The 23,889-nt window shown below is 59.9% G+C and overlaps 1 protein-coding gene across 7 annotated transcripts in view; it reads left to right on the top strand.

Moving 5' to 3' along the window:
- The window catches only part of BRD1 (bromodomain containing 1), a 41,643-nt gene extending 18,181 nt beyond the window's left edge, over positions 1-23,462 (top strand). The window contains exons 4-13 of one of the 7 annotated variants that reach the window (XM_034643978.1): positions 3,867-3,998; positions 4,275-4,403; positions 4,705-5,017; positions 6,834-7,094; positions 12,534-13,031; positions 19,376-19,511; positions 19,929-20,056; positions 20,521-20,630; positions 20,936-21,090; positions 22,029-23,462. In XM_034643978.1, the coding sequence (XP_034499869.1) occupies positions 3,867-3,998; positions 4,275-4,403; positions 4,705-5,017; positions 6,834-7,094; positions 12,534-13,031; positions 19,376-19,511; positions 19,929-20,056; positions 20,521-20,630; positions 20,936-21,090; positions 22,029-22,212 (2,046 nt within the window). In that variant the 3' untranslated portion in view covers positions 22,213-23,462. Of the gene's footprint in view, positions 1-3,866; positions 3,999-4,274; positions 4,404-4,704; positions 5,018-6,833; positions 7,095-12,533; positions 13,032-14,596; positions 15,288-19,375; positions 19,512-19,928; positions 20,057-20,520; positions 20,631-20,935; positions 21,091-22,028 lie in introns of those variants that run through there. The other 6 variants (XM_034643973.1, XM_034643975.1, XM_034643974.1 and 3 more) reach the window with 6 other exon arrangements.
- The last annotated feature ends 427 nt before the right edge of the window (positions 23,463-23,889 follow it).

The raw sequence follows: 23,889 nt of genomic DNA, 5'->3' as shown, positions 1-23,889 counted from the left end.
GGGCCCCCCCCCCCCCCCCCCCGGTGGTCCAGGCCAGTGCCTGGTGCCCTCAGCACTGTCTGAGTCACTTCCACGGACGTCCAGGGTTGCTGGGCCAGGGGCTGCTGGGTGGCGTGTTCCAGTGTACTGAAGGGGCCCGCTTAATCTGGGGTCCTGGTGACGCTGGATGCACTCACCCGTGTGGCCAGGCTGCTCCAGTGTCCCGAGGTGCGCCGGGCTGTGGGCTGGCGTGGATGCGTCCCTTGTGTGGTGCACCTGCCGCCCTCCCTGGGGGCCATGCGCAGCCTGCACACGCTTGGGCCTGGGCCTTCAGAATCCCTGCTAACCCACATCACACTGGAGGTCTCTCTTAGCGATGTCTGCTTCAGTGATGAGCTGCCTGTTCGTCCCTTCTCCCCTTTGGGGATGGCGTTGGTGTTTGTGCCCGTGGGACACGTGGGCCAGTGGGAGTGACCCGCCTGGGGCTGCCACGTGTGAAATACATGTGTAGGGACAGGAACATGAGCTGTGGGAGTGTTTGTGTCCTTGGCAGGAGGGACTGCCTAGGCTTGAGTCTGTCTGCACAGCTTGAATGTGGGTCCTGGAGTGCACCTGGGGTGACCTGCAGGGTGAATTCCTGTGGGGTGAGTTAGTGATGTGGTTGTTGGAAGCCCCCTGGGCAGCCTGCATAGGCGCCCTGGAGTCGCCCTGTGGAAGGATTGCACCCAGACTGTCCTTTCCTGCTCTACCCTGTAGGGGCTGATGACTTTGCGGGGTCCAAAACAGTAACGTTCCATGTGGAACATTTAGGGCTTAGTGTAATATTCATGTGTTTTTGAAAATTGGGGCATACTTGATGTTAGGGTTTAACTGGACTCGTTTGTCTGTATTTCTGGGTGCCCACTCTGGGCCAGGCTGTGGAAGAGGTCAGGTGCAGTCCTTCCCTCCCATGGCTGACCTTGCAGTGGGGAGATAGACAGATGGGACCAGCTGGTCCAAGAGCGAGGTCCCCCACGTCCAGGCAGGCAAGGCGCCTCGGGTGCCGGGCCCTCAGGTTGGCACTGCTGGACGCTGCCTTACACAGTGGTCTTGGAGGAGTTGCCTCTGCTCTTCTGGTCTGGCCTGGAGCACGGGGCCCCTGTGGGCACCTTCCTGGGGCCTTCATGGCCCCGTCTCCAGAGCCTGTCCTCCACCATCCTCAGACGCTGGTTGGGATGAGGGTCAGTGGGCAAGTGCTGGGGGCAGGTGGAGGGCAGAGCTCCTGTGTGTCCTGTCCTGCGTGCCCTGGAGCCAGCATATCATATCTCTGGCTCAGTGCGAGGCTTCTCTCTGATGGCGTCTCGGCCTCCTCTCTTTGGGACCTCGCGGTCACCTGCTGTGCCGGGGCTGAGCTTGAGGCCTTCCACCCAGCTGCTGTGGGCGTGAGGTTCCGCAGTGGGGCTGGTTCCCTCTGTCCGTCGTGCTGCAGGGGCAGGGAGTGCTGCCTCAGGGATCTTAAGTCCTTGGTAGCGTCCTGGGACTCGGGTGGTTGTGCTGGGGTCCTCACCTCTTGGGCCTGGCCTGCCCTGTCCCCTCCTTCCAGTACCCTCCCGTTCTTCAGGAAGGTGGTAAACATGGGGTTCTAAAATTCTCTTTCCTGATAGCTTTTCAGTACCAGAAACCGCTTTGCTTTTCTCCTACTTCACGTTGTCTTCCCGGAAATCAGACTCATTGGACAGCAGAGTCAGGAAACTCAGGTGCTTTTGTGTGGATGGACCTGCTGAAGCCTGCACGTCAGGGCTGGGTCCTGTCCAGCAGGCGTCGTGTTTGGGGGCCGCGGAGGGCGGCCGTGTACGCTGTCTCCCAGCTAGGACCGTGAGCAACGTGGGCAGCGTGGCAGGGGGCCACCCACCGCGTTCCTTCTGCTTTGTGGGATCGCCAGGCTCCATGTCCTCTTGGTCAATGTTTTCGGAGTGTCTATTCAGACCAACAGACAAGGGGATTTTCAGATGCTTTTGGGGAATTTGGTTTGCTAAATCTACTTTTTAATGTATTTATTGGTCACGTTTATACAGCTGATGTCGCTGTTAAGTCCTACTTAGTGCCTGAGATTTTGACGATTTGTAAGTAGGCTCCACGGCCACTGTGGGGCTCGAACTCATGACGCTCAGATCAGCAGTGGCACGCTCCACTGACTGAGCCAGCCAGGCGCCCCAATGCCTGAGACTTAAATAACGTTAAAACAAGCTCTGTGATTGGCGCTGGCGGAGCGGGATAGGCCTGGAGAGGAGGCCCTGGCCCAGCCTTCCCGGCCCTTTGATAGCGGGGAGGGTCTTGGCAGCCTCACCGTGACTCTCTGCCCGCAGACCCTGAAGTGAGGACACCATGTCACAGCCCCGTGTGGCCTCAGGGTCGAATCTTGGCAGTTGTCACCTGCCAGGTGCTCAGCATTGAGACAGAATGAGGGGTGCCCGGGGGTGGGGCCCTGCCTGGCGGGTGCGCCGTTTCAGCCGTCTGGGTGCGGCGGGCTGGAAACCTGAGGGGCAGAGGCTTCCAGACAGAGAGAAGGGGGTCTGATGCCTGTGGAGTATGTCCCCGAATCCATCGGTGAGTGACTTGCCCGAGGCCGTAGGTGTGTGTCTGCAGAGCGGTGAGGTAAAGCCACCAGAGCTGGGGACGTTCTCTCGGTCCACGGTGTCATGTGCGTGCACGTGCAGTGGACATTCTGGGCCGCTGTGATCAGGGGCCCCGGCCATGTGCTGGAAGACCGCAGGGGTTCAGACGTGAGCGTCTTAGCGTAACTGGGGTTTAGGGGTGGGGGGAGAGCACCCCAACTGCTGCTTCCTCCGCCATCTGCACTGGCTCTGCCCCGGGAGCTGTGGTTGGGCAGAGGGGGGTCTTCCGCTGCTGCGCAGACCCAGAGGGGTGCTCAGCTCCCGGCATATGGCCTTTGTGGGGCCGTCCATATGCCGCGCCAGCACGCGGGGTCTGGAGCTGAGGACAGGCAGCAGCCGCAGGAGTAGACGGTGACTCCTGGGCCTGGACAGACCTTAAGGGACAGGAAGGGAAGTGTGGGGCTGCGAGTGAGGTCAGTGGGACCGCATGGGGGCCTGGGGAATGGCCAACCTGGTCCTGGGGCAGGTCCGGGCAGCGAGGGACGCATGGATGGGAGCATGGAGGGCCTTGGGTGGAGATTTCCTGGAGGCCGAGCGTCGCCCTGTGCTGGGAAGGTCTCTGGCCGTCGCGTGGGGACGTCCTCGGCTGCTGTGGGGCTTGTGTTTCGGTCTGGCTGCTCTCTGGTGTCTCCGGCACGGCCAGAGCGCAACTCCTGCCTCGTGATCCGAGGTGCAGCGGGCGGGGCCGCCATCTGTCTGCTCTCCACTGCCTGCCATCTCCTTGCTCTCTGGGTACGGCATGTTTATTTTTGAAAACGCCGGAATGGAAATGGGTCAGTCGAGGGCTCTGTTGAGGTCAGTGGCACGTGTGTTTTGCCGAGGAAGGAGGCGGCGCTCAAGTGGGGACCCCACGCGGGCTGATTTCCCAGCCGCTGGGTGTGGGCGTGCCCCTCGGGTGTGCTCCCCGGGCCGCTCGTCCGTGCCCCGTGTCCAGGCCGGGGCGGCCGCGGCCCCGACGGTGCCCCGCTCCCCTCAGCTCCTCCTGTGCGGGCCCGAGACGCCGCCCTGAGCTCGTGCGCGGCGCAGGTCCGGCCGGCTCTTGGTGTCCGCAGTGACCCGCGCCTGCCGTGTGGGGCGCGTCTGTGCGCGTGGACGTCTGCTCGGGGCTCGTGGCCCTGCTGGTGGGCGCCCCGGCTGCCTGTGGGGAGGCTGGGCCTCTGCGGGCGGCCGTGTTCCGGGGCCCGGGTTGCCCTGCGAGCGGCGGTGCGGCTGACTTCGGCTTCATTTCCTCAGAGAGAAAACGACGAGGAGATTCAAGCTGCCAAAGAGAAGCTGAAGTACTGGCAGCGGCTGCGGCACGACCTGGAGCGCGCGCGCCTGCTGATCGAGCTGCTGCGCAAGCGGGAGAAGCTCAAGCGGGAGCAGGTGAGGCCCCGCGCCCCTCGGAGCAGCCCCCGGGGCCCGCGTGGCGGGCCGTGCTGTGTCTGGGATGGCATCGGGCCGGGGGAGCGGGGAGCGAGGCCGGCGCGCAGTGGGTGTTCGGGGGCGCCACGTGTCACGGGCCTGGTGAAAGGCGCTGGGCGGCGGTGGGCGGCAGCTGAGACGGAGTGTGCCAGGGCATTCGAAGCGGGCACCGCGAGGGGCCGCGGGAGGCAGGAGGGCAGGAAGGCGGACATCACAGCCGGGCGCCGTGTTCCGCAGGTGAAGGTGGAGCAGATGGCCCTGGAGCTGCGGCTGACCCCGCTCACGGTGCTGCTGCGCTCCGTCCTCGACCAGCTGCAGGAGAAGGACCCGGCTCGGATATTTGCCCAGCCGGTGAGCCTGAAGGAGGTGGGTGTTCACACGCCGGGCCTGCGCGGGACGGGGCTCACTCTGCCCCTTACGTAGTGGCTGTTGGCTAGGCACAGGAGCGCACCGGTGGCTGTTCAGTCTGGGGAGTTGAGTCAGAGGGGCCCTGCGGGAGGTGGGTGTGCGTGGGGCGCGTCTCCGCGCAGCACCGTCTGCTGTGTGAGAGGCCCCGGTGCCGTGCGTGTGCGTGTCTTGTACGTTAAGTAGCGGGTGTACGGGGTTGTGTAGAACGAATAAGAGTCCTTCTTTGTTTGTAAATGCTTATTTTTCTCCCTGAAATTAGGTACCAGATTATTTGGATCACATTAAACATCCCATGGACTTTGCCACAATGAGGAAACGGTTAGAAGCTCAAGGGTATAGACACCTCACTGAGTTTGAGGAGGATTTTAATCTCATTGTAGATAACTGCATGAAGTACAACGCCAAGGACACGGTGTTCTATAGAGCCGCCGTGAGGCTGCGCGATCAGGGCGGTGTTGTTCTGAGGCAGGCCAGGCGCCAGGCGGACAGCATCGGCTTCGAGGCGGCCTCGGGGATGCACCTGCCTGAGCGGCCTGCCGCGGCCCCCCGGCGGCCTTTCTCCTGGGATGACGGTAAGCACCAGCCCCCGAGCTCAGGCCCCGGTGGGAGCACGCTCTTGCCCGCAGACCGCGTCCTCACGGCCCAGTGGGACTAGAACGCGAGCCGCATGTGTGACCGTACGTTTTCCAGTAGTCTCTTGGAGAAAGGAAAGGAATTTAAAGACGTGTTTTTAACTCAGCGCTCCTAACGTATTGTGGTTTTAACACATAATCACCATAAAAATTACGGAGCATATTTTCCATTGTTTTTTCATTTTTCTTTGTCACGCAGTGTGTATTTTATACCCCTACCACATTTCTGTCAGAACACGTGTGTTTCGGGGCCCTTTAGAGAGAGACACGTGGCCCGTGGCCCCGTAGGGAGCAGCCTGCGTCTGAATGATACAGACCAGGAAGCAGTTTGGTTGGGGGCTGAACCCCGGGTGGGTCTTAATCCACTTCCGACGACGTCTTGTGGCTGAGGGGAGGCCTCAGGAGTGGCCAGCCCCCCCCCCCCAGACTCTGGCCTCCAGTCATCCTCGCGCCGCCATGGGCCTCTAAGATGGGGCGCAGTGGTCTGTTTGCTTGTTCGTATCCTTGGAGACGGGTGGGGGCTGCCTTCCCTGGACCTTGCCCGGGTCACGATGCCCTGGCCACCGTGTGACCTCCCTGGAACAGGAAGGGGCTTGCAGGCTTTGAGGACATGGGCATAGTGGTCCCCATGGAGTTTTCCTCAGTAAAGTTCCGCACCCACGTTTTCACTAGGGATAAACTCGATGAGAAGTCTTCAGTTTTTTCCGTATTTGTGCAGGGAGGTGGTGGAGCTAGTGAGCACGCGTCCCTGGCCGTGGACGCGCCTCCCTGCCTCCCCGTTCAGTCTGTGTGAGCACCAGCCGCCTTCACGGTGTGCCGGGGCCCATGGGCTGCCGCTGGGTGGGTGTCACTCGTCTGCTTAAAGGGTGAAGATCTGATGAGGCCATTTTTGGGAGGCCTTCAAATGACACGATTTTTGTTTATGTGAACATTTTTGAGGCTGTTATTTGTGAAATTTTGTCAGAGATGGTATGGGTACAAGCGAGGCCGTTAGGTTTTAGGCATTTTTATTTTGCAATACTAATGTCTCGTTCCTTTGTGAAAGCTCAGATGCTTCTGGTAAACTAAAGTTTGTCTGTGGAGGAAGGTGCCCCTTGCAGCTGTGCTTGGCTTCTGTCTCCTCCCACCCTCCCTCCCCTCTTAGTTCGAAAGAGCTGTTTCTTTCTTAGCCATCTTTTGCTAATTTCAGGTAATTTGTGTTTTATAAATTTTGTTGTTTTGGTGAAGTTCAAGTTGCTTAGGGATGTTGATAGTAAATATGCCTGAAACTGGGAACGATCTGTGCGCTGTGTGGCCCGGTTTTAGGAAAGCCCCACAGCAGCCTGGGTCTGAAGACCAGCTCAGACATGAGCCCCAGCCAGGTTGCACCCTTGCCCCTGTCTGCACGGGTGGCCCCATGCATGTGGTCAGTGGAGCGCACCTCTCTTGGGGTTCATCCCGTTGTGCCTTCTTCCGGCCCAGCTGCTGGTCTTCACTCCAGGGCTTGGTTTGGGTGCACACCAGGAGAGGCGCTAGCCCTGCTTCCGTGCACTGTGTCCCCGTGCGCCTGGCCAGCCCTCCGGGGACGTAGAAACTTGCCTCCAGGAGCGTCCTGACGCCCCTGGGTGGAAAGCGTGTCTCCTTCTGGCAGTGGCCCATTGTGGGTTTGGAGGGAGCGTGGAGGGCATTTGGGGCTCCCGCAGGTGGGGCCGATGCCAGTTGAGGGTGTGTTGGGGGCACCGTGGTGGATGACTGACCGAGTGTCCTTTGACTTCAGTGGACAGGCTGCTGAACCCGGCCAACAGGGCCCACATGGTCCTGGAGGAGCAGCTGCGGGAGCTGCTGGACAAGCTAGACCTCACGTGCGCCATGAAGTCCAGCGGGTCTCGGAGCAAGCGTGCCAAGCTCCTGAAGAAGGAGATTGCTGTCCTTCGGAACAAACTGAGCCAGCAGCACAGCCAGCCCCCGCCTGTGGAATCAGGTATTGGAAGCTTTGAAGAGGAAGGTGCTCAGCTGGGGCTGGAGACGGGGGAGGAAGGTAAGCACGTGCTGAGTGTTGGTCTTCACTGACTCCCTAGAGCCCCTCCCGGGCTTTGGTTGCCTGTCACAGTTGGTGCCGTCCGTGCCGCATGTCGGCACTTCAGTAGTCACAAAGCTTACGACACGGAAGAAGACTTTTTTTTCTTAAGTCGTTCTCGAAACACTGTTTAAAAAGCGTGGTTTAGGCGTTGTACACCATCCAGAGTGGTTGTAGAGTAGACGTGGCTTATATGACAGGAGGGATGGTTTTTGTGGGTCACATCAGCTCTCGAAAGGGCCATGATGCCACCATCACTTGAATGCTCCTCTGTGATGTCTGAAGGGTGACAGGTGATGTACAGACTGTCACCAGGGAACAGGGATCTGACATGGAGCTGCCTCCTGGGCCTCCCGACACGTCACACACAGCGATGAGAGCTGGCGACCTTTCCTGGGGCACATGCCTGGGAGAAGAGCTGGGCATCGGGCACGTTTCTGTGCATAGGGAGTCAACGAGGAGAGGAAACCCAGCCACCCTGCGGGAACCCCAGGAAGCCCAGTGCTAGCGGAAACCGCAGGTAGTGGGCCTTGTGCTCGGGACACGGACTGTCAGGGGAGCACGGTAGCCCAGTCGTTGGAGCACAGAGAACCTGGTAAAAGACGGTCCCCGCCCCTCCGCGCTCTCTCAATGTTAGCAGAGGGTCCACGCGTTCTAGTTTGGCAGAAGCGAGAGGCGTGGGAGGACCCCCCACCGCCACACCGCGGGCAGTCCGCCTCGCCGTCTGGAGCGTCTTCTCGGCATGTCCACGGCACAGCAGCAAGAGCAGTAACCTGTGCCGTGGGCGTCCGTGTCCGTGGGCTGGCCCCGCTGTGTGCCCGTGCGGGTGCTCTGCGGTGCAGCCGGTCCCTGGAGGGGTCATGGGTGACCTTTGGTCCCTCGGAACCTAACACGGTCCTCCCGTGTCACTGCTCCCGTTGATCCTGCTGCACGAGGCAGCTGCCGGAGACGAGAGCTACAGCCCTCGAGCCTTTCTTTCTCCTGGGAGGTGACCTCTTGTGTATACAGCTCAGAATTGTTCAGGCAGCTTTCCCTCGTTCTGTACCTGCTTTGTTTCAGTTCACGGCATCTCTGACTAGGCTCCCCTAGTGTGAGGTGCAGATTCTAGAACCTCCCTTTTGGGTGATAGGAAGAGAGGAGAGGCTTCTGGTGTTTTGGTTTTTTCTGAGAGAGGGAGGGAGAGAATCTCAAGCAGGCTCCATGCCCAGCGCGGAGCCCGACATGGGGCTCGATTCCATAACCCTGTGATCCAGACCTGAGCCGAAGTCAAGAGTCAGACGCTCAACCGACTGAGCCATCCAGGCTCCCCAGGACAGTTCCGTTCTAAAGAGCACCTGCTCTTACAAGCTTTGGTGCTGGCTGCCCCCTCTTTGCACCCTCATGGTCCTTGGAGTCCAGGTGGCCCCAGCTGTTAGGCCTGGAGTCGGATGTACACTTTCGTCCTGTCCAGTCCCCTCCCGCTGCCTGCGCTGTCACTCTGGCTGAGCTGATCTTTTTCTCTTCGTGGAAAATCCACTCTTGATATGTTATTTGGTCCAAAAAGAGTGAGTTTGGGGAAAGCTTGTGAACCAGTCATTCGCTGCCATCGGCTGTCTGGACGCAGTGTCTTCCCCAGTCGTTCCAGCCATCTTCCTGCACAGCTCAGGTCCCCCGTCAGGCAAGCGCCCCCCCCCATTCCAGCCCAGGTTTACTGCTCTGAGGTGCTGGGGTCATTTTGAAGGAAGACAGTAGGAAGACCTGACAAAAGATGGCCTGGAATCCACGTGGAGAGAGCCCTTCACTGGTGGCTGGTGGGAGTGGTGCAGGGGAGGCCCTGAGGCAGCAGTGGGACCTCCACACGGGGGGTGGGGTGTCATCCCATGAAGGTTGGCGGAGACAGCTAGGAGCTAGCGTAGAAAGGGGAGCTCGTGGCCATTCTCGTGGGACAAGGGCTGAGAATCTTCTGAAAGATGAGGACGCATGGCTGCAACGTGATCCTTACCCCTCAGCACGTTGTCTCCATTGTAAGTGAATAGGGCTTACGATTGGGTCGGGCCCGCTGAGGTGCCTCCTCTAAAGGGAGGCCGCGGGGCCATTGCTCTGATGGGGGCCCTTCCTTGCGCCCTTGTGTCTGGGGCCGGCGCTCCTGCCTTGGCTCCGTCTGCGGCGCTCTGGTGGTTCTCCAGGCTGGTGTGCGGGGCTGGGTAGCCCAGTCACGGCCACAGGTGCCTGGTGCGTGTGGTCCCCGTCTGCTGGCGCTCTCAGCTTAGTCTCTGCTTCTGCCCGGAGTTTGGTCCTGGTTGACTGACTGGGTGCAGAGTCGTGAAGACAGGTGGCTTTGGGAGAACGGCAAGCTGTGGACCAGCAGGGCGCAGGGTGCCGTCACCCAGTCGCCGGCCAGGCCTTTCCCTTCCAGTCGCTGGGATTTAGGTCGTGCTTGGAGCTCTGGCCTCGTGTTCTCTTTCCCCTCAGGGTCCCTCAGGCCTGCTCCAGTCGAGTGCAGCCGAGAGTCCTCATGGTGTGCGGGGCTGTGGTTTGGCGGGTCCTGCTGCAGTGGGAGAGGACCCTGTCGTGTTTCATGTTTGTAAGAGGTCTCCCTGGTCTGCAGTGTGCAGAGGTGGTGTTTTGTCCCTCGAGGATTGTGAGAGGAAGTCCGAGGCAGGGGTAGTGGTAAGACAGTGTGCAGTCCGGGGTCACGGGAGGCCAGTGCCTCACACTGGAGCCTGCCCAAGTTTTCTGTGGCTTTGATGTGGACGCATTTGGTGTCGTTGGTGAGTGGCTGACCTGCAGACGGAGCTGCCTCTTTGGATTTTCCAGAGGAGCTAGTTTCAGATCCTGAACGGGGAGCCGTGTGGCTCTTACGAGGGAGTGAAGTTTTGGACTTTGATGTTTATGTTTACAAATCTAAGTAAAATGGAGTTTATTCTATTCTTATGTGCAGTTAAACGACATAATAGTTAAAAGCCAGTGACTTTTCACAAGTGACGTTCACATTTGTGTATTAATTTCCAGTGTGCTGTCGGCTCAGGGTCCTGACTGGACACGCCTGCCCGGAGGGGCTGGGCAGGAGGGGGGTGCTGGCTGACGGGCACAGTGGTGCAGCTATGGGGCTCACCAGGCACAGGTGCTCTTTTCTTATGGGTGAGGGGAGTGAGGCCCAGGGCTTCAGCAGCCCCCATGGTGTGGCAGCTGGTGGTGGCAGTGGTTTGCACCTGGTCGCCTAGTAGCCCTTGACGGCTGGCCCCCATCCACCCGCCCTCTCGTGCCTCAGAAATGCTTCAGTGAGCTGCCCAGACTGACCGCAGAGCAGGGACGATGGGCAGGCAGAGCGTTTGTGGCTGTGCCCCAGGCCACCTTCGGGTAGAAGGAAGGGTAGAGAGGCCCCTCTGATGACATCTTCACCTTTGTGTCTGGTGAGGGTGTGAGGGCAGGAGAAGGCCCTCTGTGGGCTGAGCATGAGATGCAGGAGAAGGTGTGCGGGCCTCGGTGGCCCAGGGCCTTGTGTCCCTGGCCAGCGATGTGGGCGCCTTGGCAGCCTGCCGCCCAGGCAGGGATGGGCAGGCTCAGCGGGCACAGGACAGGGTCTGCGGTGGGATCACGGACAGGGCACGTGAGGGGGGGCTCAGGAGAGACTGGGGAGGGAGTTGCTCCCTCAGGCTCTGGTGGCCGCTCCCTGCTGTTGCTGAGGCCCACCTGGCTAAGATGGAGGCGGGCCGCTGGCCGTGGCCGTGACCGTGGCCCCATGCTGGCCACAGGGATTGGGGCAGGACTCCTGGTGCAGTGGTCAGGATGGGGGCCCGGCGTGGGGGCCTGAGGGAGAGGCCAGAGGCGGGGACAAGGGGCAGGTGGTGAACTGAGGTGCGTGGTCAGGGAAGGGGCAGCAGTGGTTCCTTTCGTGAGTTTGCATGGGCCGCGGGGGTGAGTGCCTGCCTGGCCTCGGGGTTCTTGGGAAAGCTTTCCAGCAGCAGCAGCAGCAGCAGCAGCAGCAGCTCTCTGTGCTCTCCAGTTCCCAGCTGCTCAGTCTCTCTGGGTGGTTGTGAATGTTAAATTCCTAAATCTGTTAGGGACTTGAAGGGACAGGCAGGAAGAACTCTGCCCCGTGTCAGTCAGTGTGGTTCGTGGTTCAGGGTTTCCACGTCACGGACACCCGACAGTCCACTCGGGCAGTGGTGCAGCCGTGGCGGGGGGACACACGAGAGGACTTGTGTCCCATCTGCCATGGACTCTCACTCAGCCTTCTGCTGAGGAAATGCTCCCTTGGGGTTTGGGTCCCCTGTGACGTGCTGTGTCCAGCTTCGAGGGGCGTCGCCAAGCAGGGCTGTGTCTGGGATGAGCAGAGCCCCCACCGCTCCAGCGAGCCTTGCTTGGCTCCTTCTCCTGTTCCTTAGGGAGAATTCTCAGGATGTTTGCCCTGAGACATGAGTGGGACCCAGGAGCTGTGCAGCTTTCTGCTTTCAAAATGACCAGATTTAAAATAGTACCTTCTTCTGTATTTTTACAATGGTTTGGGGGCAGTTTGAAAGTTTAATAAAATAAAAAGTGTACTTAAATGAGGATATATATCACTTAGGGTCATTTAAATTGTTAGTCTTGGTTTTATATCACACGTCTTGTTGCCCAGAGCGGTGGCCTGTCCCAGAGGGCTGCACCCTCACCTGGCTGGCCTGGGCACTGGGATAAAGCTGTGTTCCGTTGGGTCTTCAGACTTCGTGTTTTTATGTTAATAGTTTTAAGAAGCCTTTTCAATGAGGCAAAGATAATTTTCTTCCAAAGACTTTTTATTTTTGAAGTCAGATTCGAGAAAGAGAATCTACATTAAATAACTTTTCAGAGTATGGCGTAGACGGTAGTGGAGAACCAAGTGGGAGGTTTTCCCGCTCCTGTGAGTCGTTCCCAGCCACCCGCCACTCATCAGATGGGCCTTCTCATCAACCTAGAGAGAACACCCTGGTCAGAGGTCAGATTTACATGCTCGTGTCTTGCTTGCTGACCGTGTGGCCCAGGTCAGGACTGTGCGGGAATGCCCGGTTAGCCCCCCTAGTTGTGGGAAATATTTTTCTTCCTCAAGGTAAGTGAACGGTTGATTGTGGAAATTGTCATGAACTCAAATGATGTGTTAGTACTGGCGTACGTGGAGGGAATCCGCGACGGTCGTTTTCAGAGAGTAACTCGTACGCCTGTGCCCCTGGAGCCCGGGCGCCAGGCCACCGCCGTCTTCGGTGTTAGGGAAGTGCACACAGTGTCACCCGACGGCCCCGGGCACGGGCCGCTGCGGCCCCTCCCTGCTTGCAGACAGTATGTGTGATGCTTTGTTTCCTTAATTGAATTAGTATTTTGGTGGACTTCACATTTATAGTAAGTTTTATAATAGATTTTATAATTATCAGTTTTCAAAAATCACTTTATTTATAATTTTTTCAGGAGATAAATCTCCCCCTAAACTTGAACCATCAGATGCATTACCTCTTCCTTCAAACTCGGAGACTAATTCAGAACCACCAACCCTCAAACCAGTAGAACTCAACCCCGAGCAGAGTAAACTATTCAAAAGAGTCACATTTGATAATGAATCACATAGCACTTGCACTCAGAGCGCACTGGTAATCGGACACCCTGCAGAGCCCACCCTCGCCAGTAGTGGCGATGCGCCGGCGGCGGCGGCCTCCGCGGTGGCGGAGCCAGCAAGCGATGTAAACAGACGCACTTCTGTTCTCTTCTGCAAATCGAAAAGTGTAAGCCCCCCAAAGTCTGCCAAGAACACTGAAACCCAGCCAACTTCTCCTCAGCTAGGGACCAAAACCTTTTTGTCTGTAGTCCTTCCGAGGTTGGAGACTCTTCTGCAGCCAAGAAAAAGGTCGCGGAGCACCTGCGGCGACTCTGAGGTGGAGGCGGGGTCCCCGGGAAAGCGCCTGGACACAGGTAAATGCCACGGAGCGCCGTGTTCTCTCCTCCAGGGGTGTCGGCGGAGCTGCTGGGCGGGGGCCCCAGCCGCGGTTCGCGGGGGATGGTCCGAGGGCCGCCGCGGCGTTCCTTTGGAGGTGGCGCCATCGCAGGGGGCCGGGGGGGCCTGGCGGGGTCGTGTCGTGCACGCTGTGTGTCGGCACGTGGGGGGCGCGTGGGCGGCCGCGTCTGGCTCTGGGAGCCCGTCCGATGGCGCGGGCCCGGGGCTCGGAGGGGGCCTGCCCCCGGGCTGCGGTGCCGCGTGGCACAGTTGACCAAAGAGCGCTGTGACGTTCCCTCGCTGTCCCGAGGCGGTGTCCTGTCCGCGAGCTGCCGCAGGAACACGAGAGCTTGTCGGTCGTTCGGCGCCGGGCTTCTGTCCTCGAGTTCTTTGCTTTGCCGGGAGGCTCCGGGCGGGCGTCGGGGCAGCAGCAGCCTTGTGCGGGGATCGCACCGTGCGGGGCTCCCGGCTGAGAGCTGAGGAGGCCGGACCGCCACGCTAGCACGACTGTTGCTCGTTCCTGCGTCTGTCCGGCCATGGCTGTGCCTCTGACGCCTCCTCCTGGCCGCGCGATCCGACGTGCGTGTCCTCTGGGTTCTTGCTGGGGACAGAGGCCGGGGGCGGCGTCGGTGATGCGGGGCCGCCTGTCACGTCGACACACGGAAGCGCGTTTCGTCGGGCGGCTGGGCGGGTGAGGTGGGGGGACCGCACGCGCCGCCCCAGCCTTCACGCTGGGGTGTGCTCCCCCCTCCGCCGCTGCTAGCACGCGCGTCCTTTTGTTGCCCGGATCACTTCTTAGGAATTTTATTTTAACGTGTGGAACATTCACTTTAATTTTATGGAAATCCTCTGTTCTCGTGCTTAGTTTTGTCGGGTTAAAGCCTTGTTTGTGTGTCCGAGTAACGTGAAGCTGCACGGGGGATTCCTAGGCCGTAGACGGCGTTCAGTGCAGCGCTCGCGAGTCTCCGAGACCGCACGCGGCCTGTCCCAGCCAGGCTTAGGGAAAGGCTCCTTCCGCGTGTGGTGCGCGTGTGTTGAGGTCCTTTCCCCGCACGAGGAGGTGAGCCAGAGCGTGTCGTGCCGTGGGCACCGGGGCATAGCTGCTCGGACATCGTTCAAGGCTCCAGGCCCCACGCCAGAGCCTTCGACCGTGGCCCAGGTGCAGGGTGGCGCCGGCCGGGGGCCCCTGCAGCCCTGGTGTACCGCAAACCTGGTGTCGGAGGATGGGTCCGTGGGGCCCCACGGTGGCCCTCACCCGGCCAGGCGGGTCCTGCTGTAGCCGATGCCACCGCTGGGCCTCCCACCATCGGTGAGGCTCCACCACCAGCCTGGTGGCCACGCTTTCGGGGGCCTCGGGCACCCTCGTCCTTGTAGGAAATGTCCCCTTCCTCCCACCTGTGTGCAGCCGAGTGGAGGGTCTTGCAAGTGTCTGGTGCTGACGGCAGTCCTGCAGGAGCTTCTGAGCGGGCCGCGGTGTGCGTCTGGAGGAACGTGTGCTCCCTGTGACCTGACTGACATGGGGGTGTTTGCTTTCTTGTTCCAGAGTGGCAGTAGATACAGTGGACGCGTGATGAGTCCTAACGCTGTCCTGAGCGGCCCGGGAGTCTTAGTAGCCCTACGATCTGCTCAGCACGCAGGCAGAGGGCCGCGCCGCCTCCTGCTGCCCACCCGGCACCATTGCTGGCTCCACCTCTGCTCAGCTTCCTGGTGCGCTCTGCACGCCCTGGATCGCCCGCTCCGAGGGGCGGTCTTCGCCGTCTGAGGACTTGAACTATCCTGAACCCTCTGCTTTTTCCAAAGATTCATCCGTGTGCTCTGCCTTGTAGGGGGTTTTCTGGCGTCCCACAGCACGCTGCAAGATTCCCCATTTAGAGCGGAAACAGACCCGTTCACTTGGAGACGCTCGGCCCCTGGGGGCCCTCCCTGCTCTCGAGTCGTGGGAAGCGCCGGTGGGCCAGACTTAGAGCCCCTGACCCTGCTCTTCCTGGTGTCACGCCACCTGGAGCCTGCGCGCTGTCTTCTCGCTTCCTCCTTCCGCGACGCTCATCTGTTTCCCATAACAAACAGCTGGGCCGGAACTTCCCTGCTCCCGGTCTCTGCTCCTGAGACTCCTGCTGTGTGCGCATCACGTGGCATGTGTGTGTACGAGAGACACAGAGAGCCATAGAGACGCAATGCCAGAGACAGACACAGACACAGAGATGTAGAGAGAGAGAGACAGACACAGAGAGACATAGAGACGCAATGCCAGAGACAGACACAGACACAGAGACAGAGACAGACACAGACAGAGACACAGAGACGGGGACAGAAAAAGAGACACAGGGATAGAGACAGACACAGAGAGACAGAGACGCACAAGAGAGAAAGAGAGGGAGTCGCGCTCGTCCTCAGGCTGCTCATGGCGGAGGCTGGTCTGGCGGTGCCCCCAGTCAGACTAAATGGCTTTTTCGCTGTTTTCCAGGTTCTCACTTTAACTACTAACATGCTGGGTAGCTCACTCTTTGGACGCTAACTGTTCTCTCTTACTCACCTCGGACTGGAGCCTTGCTCAGCGGTGGTTCTGGAGTGCAGAAAGATCACTGCATCCGTTCAGCCGTCTTCCAAACAAAACACAAACGCCAGCACGTGGAGGACACGGGCCCCACCCTGCCCACCCCCTTCTGTAAGTCAGAGCCAGATGCCCCCGCGAGGACCGGCGCAGGTGCCGGAGAGCTGCCCGGTGCCCCTCCTCGAGCTGGCCGCCGCTGGCAGGGACACCTCCTCAGCCCATCCCAACCCCGTGGGTAGGTGTGAACGATGCCGAGGGCGGCTTTAGAGCCAGGTGGCGCAGAGAGCCTGCGGCACCCACAGATGACTTACGTGGACAGAGATTCCGATCCCGCCTTCAGCAGGCCCAGAACTGGCCTGGAAGGACCAGGGGTTCCAGGTCGGGCGCGGGGTACGCGGCACAGCTGGAAGATGCGTCAACACTGCTGCCTCCCCTTGCTTGTCGGCGTCTTGTTCCTGGGTTTCTACCTGGTCTCCCTTCTCTTACTTGTGTCTCCCTTCCTGCCGGCCGGCCCCCAGGGAGTCCTGAGCGAGCAGGACGGCTCTGTCTCTGCTCACCGTGCCGAATGCCTGCTGCACGTGCGGGAGTCCTGCCCGTGGGGCCTGGAGGCGTCCCGTGGGAACCTCCCCTGCCGCCACCGCTGCGCTTCGAGGAGCCGGTCTAGGAAAAGCAGGGTGGTTGGGATCTTACTTGCTGTGTGTTTATGAAAAGATTGAAAAATGCACACAAAAAATGCAATTCTATTGCCAATAGTATAAATAAAAATGTATAAACAAAGGGTGGCCCCCAGCCCTTCAAGAGGCCGAGCGCGGTCGCTGTGCCCACCGGCTTCTGAAGCCGGCCCCGCGTCACGCCCTGGCCCGTCATGCTGGGGAGCCGGGCAGCAGCCTGGGTGGTGGCAGGCAGAGCACTGGTGTCCACCCCACGTGGCCCGTGGCGGACAGCAGTGAGTGCGGCCCACCCTGCTTCTCTGCCTCTTGCCGGGCACCAGTCAGAAGGTTCCTTAAGGAGCAGCGAGGGTGTGGCAGGTGTGGGCCTTGCCCACCTGGGGGAGGGCCAGGAGCTTCTCCCCACCTGGCAGGTGCGAGCCGTTCACCGCAGACCTCACAGCTTCTGGAAGCTTTCTCGAGCGCTTTGCTTCTGACAGTGTTGACTGGCTGTTTCAGGAGGCCCTGTGGGTCATCCCCCCATGTGGCCCAGGTGTGCCCCAGGAAGGCCTCGGTGAGGGGGGAGCATCTGGTCCAGGGCGCCCCTTGGCTCGGGGTGTCGTGCCTGTGGGGGCAGAGAAGGAGTCCTTGGTCCCGGCACAGGGTCCCACGTGCTCTGGGGAAAAGCAGGGCTCCCGTGCTGGAGGGCACCGGCCTATTCCACGTGGCCACCTTGTCTTTTGTGTTTTGTAGTGCACTGACTTGACGTTTAGTGTTGAAAAAATTGTTTTTTCTGAAGTTTTCTAAAAGTTGGTGTGGACACGGTTTTGGCTAGGGGCTCAGGTGCTGTGTGGATGCCTGCCCTTTACGAATGGCTGACGGGCCCATCTCTGCACAGACTCCAGAACCTGGGTGTCATTGCAGGTGCTTGTAGGGTGTCCAGGGCAGGGCCGGCGGGCTCCCTGAGCTGCAGCTGGCTGGCAGGAAGCGCCTGTCTGCACAGGGAGCCTTGGGCCGGGGAGGGGCGGAGAGGCGGTGAGTGCACAAGCTGGTGCCCCGGCCACTGGCCACCGGCCACCTCGAGGATGTCGGGGAGGGCTGGGGACTTGGGGGCCCGTCCCGGCACCAGCAGCCTCTTCTTGTTGGGCTCGTCCGTTGCCTGCTAGTTAGCAGGTGTCAGTGACGTTTCCTGGGTAACGGATGAACAGTGTGTGGAACTAGTCACCGTGGACATGCGTGTCCTCTCAGTCCTCTGGGAGATCGAGGGAGCTGATCTCCTTTCTCAGACGGAGTCCCACGTTTTCACCTTTACCCCTCGCGTCTCACGGGGAGCACAGCTTTGGGTGGTTCTTGCCGAGCACCTGGCTCAGGTGCTGTCGGTGCTGCCTCCTGGTCGCCAAGTGAAGCCTGGAGCCACGTTTTGGGAACACGCGTGCCAGCTGTCCTTCCTCCCGGATGCCTCTGTGCAGGCGCTGGGCCCCAGTCTGACCTTGGCCAGGGGTGCTCTGGAATCGGCATCTTGTCTTGTTTTTCTGAGTGGTCACAGCCCGTTGCGGACAGGGAGGGGCCCTGGCCAAGTTCTTCTCGGGTGCCTCGCACGCCTGTCCCGGTCGGCCCGCTCCAGCTCTGCAGGGAAAGGCACAGGCAGAAGTGATGGCAGCGCCTGGAGGTCAAGGGGGTCAGGTACCCAGGGAGGCCATCCAGGGTCACCAGGCCCCAGTTCCAGGTTGACCCCACGCGGCATGGCTTTGTGGCTGCGCATCCTTGTGGCTGCGCATCCTTGTGGCTTGGAGTGTTGCCACAGGGCCAGTCGGGTGATGTCCCGGAGTGCAGGTGGTGGCTTTGTGGCCTCGCTGCTGCCGGGTGCTGGATGTGCACCTGTGGGACTGTGGCTCCGTCCTTCTGTCCGTTTGCTTGGGTGGGGTGGGCTGTCTCTGAGTGGGGGTCTCTCAGCTGCCTTCTGCAGCTCCTGAGACCTGCCGGCTTTGTGGGACTCTGGGTGCTGCTTTCCTCTTAGGGCGAGCGTGGCTGGAGCCGGTTTCCGGCCCCATGGCCGCTGCTCTGCTGGTGTACTTTATGGGCCACAAACGTCTTAAGTCCCATCACCAAGTGCGGCACCCCAGCCACCTGCCATGGCTGCCTGCGCGCAGGCTAGAACCACAGTAAAAGCCCTGCGTTTCTCTTTGAAGCCCATGGTGCTGAGTCCCACGGAAACGGAGCTGGATGTCTAACGAATTCACTTCAGGAAAAGGAGTCGCTTCCGTCTGTTCCGCGAGCAGCAAAGCCTGCCCGCTGTACGCGTGCGTGTTTCTTAGCTGCGGGCACGCTCGACTCACGTGTCCGTGCCGCTGAGAAAATACAGAGCGTGCGGTAAAGCGATGAGAAACCCTGTAATTCGGCCACCGCCTTCGAAAGACTTCTAAGGAACTGGATTTAACATTCTTTTAAGCATGAGAATGAGATTCTTTTTGGGAAAAACAATGTGCTGGACTCTCCAGCCGTTGCACCCCGAGGGAGCAGCCCGCCTCCTCTGCTCACCATCCCCGTCCTGTTCTGGCCTCGGGCTCTCCGGAGGCCGTGGTTTGACTTTGAGAGTTGGCGTGATTCCAGATGAAGTGTGTTTTGTTCAGTGATGTTGACTGAACACTAGACAGTTGCCGCTTCCCGGTGGCTTCTGTGCTGCGGGGCACGGGGCGGCCTGGGTTAGAGCGCGTTTTCTGCTTTCACACGTCTCGGGTGTTTTCGAGGTGCCTGTGTCTCCTTCGACTTGCCGTTCCCGCTGAAACTCCCGTGTGCGAACCCGTTCTTGGTGGTGGCGTCCCCCACGGCGCGGGGGAGGCTCACGTGGGCGGAGTCCTTTGATCTGGGAAGAAAGAACTGGGTGCTCTTGGCTTTGCCTTTGTGGAGCCTGTGCAGACATTCCTGCTTTTCGAAGAAGAGCACCTTGTTCAGACCGGTGCTCTCTGGACTCAAAGCTCTTCCGCGTCTCCTGCGTCGTCCACGCTGCGGGGGCGGGGGGGGGCACAGGGCAGACACGACGCTGTGCGGCCTCCGTCGGGGCGCGCTTGTGTGCAGCGTGGCCCCCGGCGTGCGGGACTGAGGCGTCTGTGTGCCTGTGTTGCAGGTCTCACCAATGGCTTTGGGGGCGCACGGAGTGAGCAGGAGCTGGGTGGCGCCCCGGGGAGGAGAGCCGCGCCCCGACGACGCTGTGCCTCGGAGTCCAGCATCTCGTCCAGCAGCAGCCCGCTCTGCGACTCGAGGTGGGCACTGCCCTGCCAGCTGGCTCACCCGCTCCCGCCTGCCCCGTCCCTGACGCCCTCCCTGCCGGCGGTGCGTCTGTCCTGCTCTTCAGGGGCCCTTGCCCTGGTTCTGTTTGTCTGCCTTGCAGAATTTAACCAGACACGGGAAATGTAACCGTTCATAAAAAATGAGCAGTTTCTGAGTCTGTGGTTATATTTATTTTTTGTCTTTTCCTCCCAAAGTTGTGCCCTGATTGGAAGGGTGGCAAGCACAACCCTGCCTGTCTGCCCCATGGAGACCCCTTTGTAACCGGGGGCCCCCTCACACGCTGGTGTTGGGCACGGTCTGCCCCGTGTGGCTTTTGCGGGGCCCGGCTTGGGCTGCCGACGGAGCAGAGGGGAAGGAGCGCTGACACAGCCTTGCTTTTCCTCCTGCAGTTTTAGCGCTCCCAAGTGTGGCCGGGGCAAGCCCGCCCTGGTGCGCAGGCACACGCTGGAGGACCGCAGTGAGCTGATCTCCTGCATCGAGAATGGGAACTATGCCAAGGCGGCCAGGATCGCCGCAGGTGAGCCTGGGCCCCGTCCTCCGTGGGCCGTGACGCGGGCGCCTGCTCTGCTGGGCGAGGTCAGGCTGGCCTCCGTCCCGGGGTGACGTGGGGTCTCCCTGGAGACCGGGACAGCAGCCGCTTGGAATAGGGGGCCATGGGGACGACAGGGACGGTTTTGTGCTTTATCACTTTCTTGTATGGAATACTCAGTTCCGAATGTCTCCTGGTCATGCGACTCTGGGGGCCGCCCGGTGTTAGGCTTTTCTGTCATTTGCAGCCAAGTGAGGGACTGCAGGCCTGCTGGTTCCCCAGATTTCAGCATCTAGCAGAGTGTGAGGGACCCGCTGGGCTGGTGCTGGCCGCGCCGGGCTCGGGGTCAGGTGGGAGTAGCTCTCGCGGGTGCTTCTGCAGGGGGTGGCCTCAGGCGTGCACGGCGCCCCACCTTCCTGATGACTCACCATGTCCTTCCTTTCTCTGCCCAGAGGTTGGTCAGAACAGCATGTGGATTTCGACCGATGCTGCGGCCTCCGTTCTCGAGCCTCTGAAAGTCGTGTGGGCCAAATGCAGTGGCTACCCCTCCTACCCGGCCCTGGTGAGCCTCGGGGTAGCAGGGCGTTTGGCCACGACCCTGGTCTGTGCATTGGGGGGGTCTGTGAGGCTGCCCTTTGGGGAGCCAGGGTACTGAGCAGTGTGGCCCTGTGCCGCGAGTCCGGGGGCCGTCCCACTGCTGTTGCAGGGCCGGGTGTCCTGTGAGCGCCTGCCGGGGGATGTGTGTGCAGGGTGTCGGCTGTTGGGGGACTTCCTTCAAAAGCCACCTCAAGTCGGAGCCTGAGGACTGTTCCGGGGACGTGGCGGATGGGCTCGCAGACGTGACCGGCGCATGTCCTCCCTTGACAGATCATCGACCCCAAGATGCCACGTGTGCCTGGCCACCACAACGGGGTCACCATCCCGGCCCCGCCGCTGGACGTGCTGAAGATAGGTGAGCACATGCAGACCAAGGCTGACGAGAAGCTGTTCCTCGTTCTCTTCTTTGACAACAAGAGAAGCTGGTGAGTGCAGGTGTCCAGGCTGTGCAGGCGCCGGCCTTGGGCTTGCTGTCAGGCCGGCTCGATGTGCCTGGGTCCTGCTGGGGGTCGTGCGGCCAGCCGACCAGGCTTGGTCTCGCTGCCTTTCTTACCTGGGTGGGTCCACATGGTGCTCTCGGCCTGGGCTCCCAGACCCCCGATGTTGCTCGGTTCCCATGCTGTCCCCTGAGCACTCACGCGCTGCGCGTTGGCGGTCTCCGCACTGAAAACTCCCCGTCCCGGCGATGGGCTCCTCGGCACAGAGTGGCCATGTACCATCTTCATGGGTGCGTGCGGCTGGACCGGGTTCTGCTGTGCTCTGTGGCAACCGTGAGCACTGTCACTCCGTTGTCTTTCCTCGCCGTGACCTGGTCCTGGGCAGACCTGGCAGAGGCTCGTGCCCGCCTGGTCCAGTCCAAGGGCTGGTCGACTGCCCCACGGCTGGGTCCGCCTGCCCGCCCCTCCTCGCCTGGCCCTGCCCTCCCCCGCTCACCGTTCGAGGCTGTGTGCACGTGTGCCCGTGAGGGCGTGTGTGTGCGTCCGCACGCATGTCTGTGTGTGCCCTTGGTGGCCACTCAGGAAAGGTGTGGAAGACTGATGGGTCATGCCTGTCTCCTGCCAGCCTCCAGGATGCGGTGGCTCCTTGGCAAGTGTCGTGGAGGACACGTGGTGATGACTCGATTTTCACACCTTCCCTGAGCCCCCAGACCCTCCCAGGGTTGGCAGGAGGGTCGGGCCATGCCCCCCGCCCTCAGTCCCGAAGGCTGGTCAGGGCTGGCTACTGGGGCCAGCCCTGGAGCGCCTGGTGTCCTCTGCGCGTCCCTGCCGGCCTGGGGGCTCTGAGCTGCTAGGTGGTCTGTGAAGCCCCCGCAGGTAGCCATGGGGACAGTTCTTACCGCTCCCCTCTCTTCTCTCTTAAAAAGGCAATGGCTCCCCAAGTCCAAAATGGTCCCTCTGGGCATGGACGAGACCATAGACAAACTGAAGATGATGGAGGGGCGGAACTCCAGCATCAGGAAGGCCGTGAGGGTCGCCTTCGACCGTGCTATGAGCCACCTGAGCCGGGTGCACGGGGAGCCCACCAGCGACCTCAGTGACATCGACTGACCTGCCCGCCTTCCCGTGGCCTTGTCCATAGTGTGGATAAGCTGTACATGCGTGTATATTGTTCCAGACTTAACTTATTCTGATTTCTAGGCCTGGTTCTTTCATTCTTCCTCTCCCAGGGAGGGCAGGTTTTATTTCCCAGTTCTCTGTGAAGCCGTCCCCGTCTGGGCGCTCTGTGAACGGCGTGGGTGCGTCTTCCGAGCTCGTCTGTGCCCATGTCACAGGTCGGGCCGGAGGGCGCTGCTTGCGTCACTTTCCTTGATCTGTAGCTTTTTTTTTAAAGACTTTTGAATGTTTAATAATTTTGTAAATCATACTCTTTACACGGAGTACCACTATTTAATAAGACGGGATGTAAATTTACAATGACAAATGTGTATTTTAAGAAAGAAAATGACATTATTTTGATGGTACTTTGTGGAAAGAGGTGGAGAATAAATTTATGCCGTGTACGTCACTTGCAAATCACCAAAAACACTCCGCCGCCCCCGTGAGGGCCGGGGCAGGCGCTTTTCCTCTGGGTGTCGCCGTCCTCAAGTCCTCGTCCGCCTCCAGCCTCCGCCCGTCTGCCCTGGCCTTCCACGGGTGTGCCTCCCAGCGGATTATTTATTGTAGAAAGTGTATTCATTTGCTTTATAATGAAAATAAATTTGCAGAAGTATATTGATATGCATTTTTATACAGGCACATAAAGGTTCAACTTGCTTTGGGAGCCGGATGTGTTGGTTGTCGCGTCAATGACTCTGGCTGTGTTCTTTGATTTTGTAACTTGTAATCTTTTGTTTACAATGAGGGGCTTTCTGTAACTTGTTTTAATTTAGAACACTTTGGTAGCAATAGAAACTTTGGATACATTTTTGTATGGTACATGTGATGTATATAGAATTAGTACTTTATTTTTATTTTTAAGAGGTAAAGCATTATGTTAGGGGAAAAGGTAGGGTGGGTTTCCAAAAATGCGGTTTTTATATTAAAAAATAAAGTCAAGATTTGGACGGTGTGGCCACTTCATTCCTCCCTCACTAGGGCGCTGGGCGGGCTCACGGCAACCTGTCCCCGCCAGCTCATCGAGGCACGCGACATGCCTTCATCTTAAAGTTGTCATGGGATGGCATTATTTATTATTTTACCTAATCACATTTTTATTTTAAACCGGTAGTTTAAAAAGTTTTAAATGTTTTTTTCCCCCTTCAGTCTCCATTGTTTGTAACATCTCCATAGAAACTTGAAAATAAAACGTCTTCCTTTGATAGCTTGTCCTGTGTCTGACAGACGCTTCGTACCTGCCGTGGCTCCTCCAGGACCTGCGGCCCGTGCAGAGGGCCTGCTGGCGGTGGGGGTGTCGCTGTGGGCCAGGCGCAGGCGGGACCTCCCACCCGGTCACGGTCAGGGTCACACAGAAGGTTGGAAGAAGGTGCTGTCCGAGTCTGAGCAGAGCGAGCTCTCCGTTAGTGGTGTCCACTGGAGCAGAGTTGTGCCTTGTAGTGCGTTACTGGTCACCTGGGACAGGCTGCAGGGGCGCAGGGTTCCCGGGAGGCCCTGCCCCGGACCCCACCCCGGTGCTGCCCTCGGGGTTCTTTAGAAGCCAGCCTGGCCCCCCAGGGGCTCAGGGCTCGGGACTCAGGGCCGGGGTCAGGGCTGCAGCTGAGGAAGGTGAGAGGGAGGTGCGGGAGGGGA

Source organism: Ailuropoda melanoleuca, chromosome 15 (genome assembly GCF_002007445.2).
Source record: "Ailuropoda melanoleuca isolate Jingjing chromosome 15, ASM200744v2, whole genome shotgun sequence".
Lineage (NCBI taxonomy): Eukaryota > Metazoa > Chordata > Mammalia > Carnivora > Ursidae > Ailuropoda > Ailuropoda melanoleuca.
Note: the sequence above shows the minus strand (reverse complement) of the source record. Positions and strands in the feature narration are given on the sequence as shown.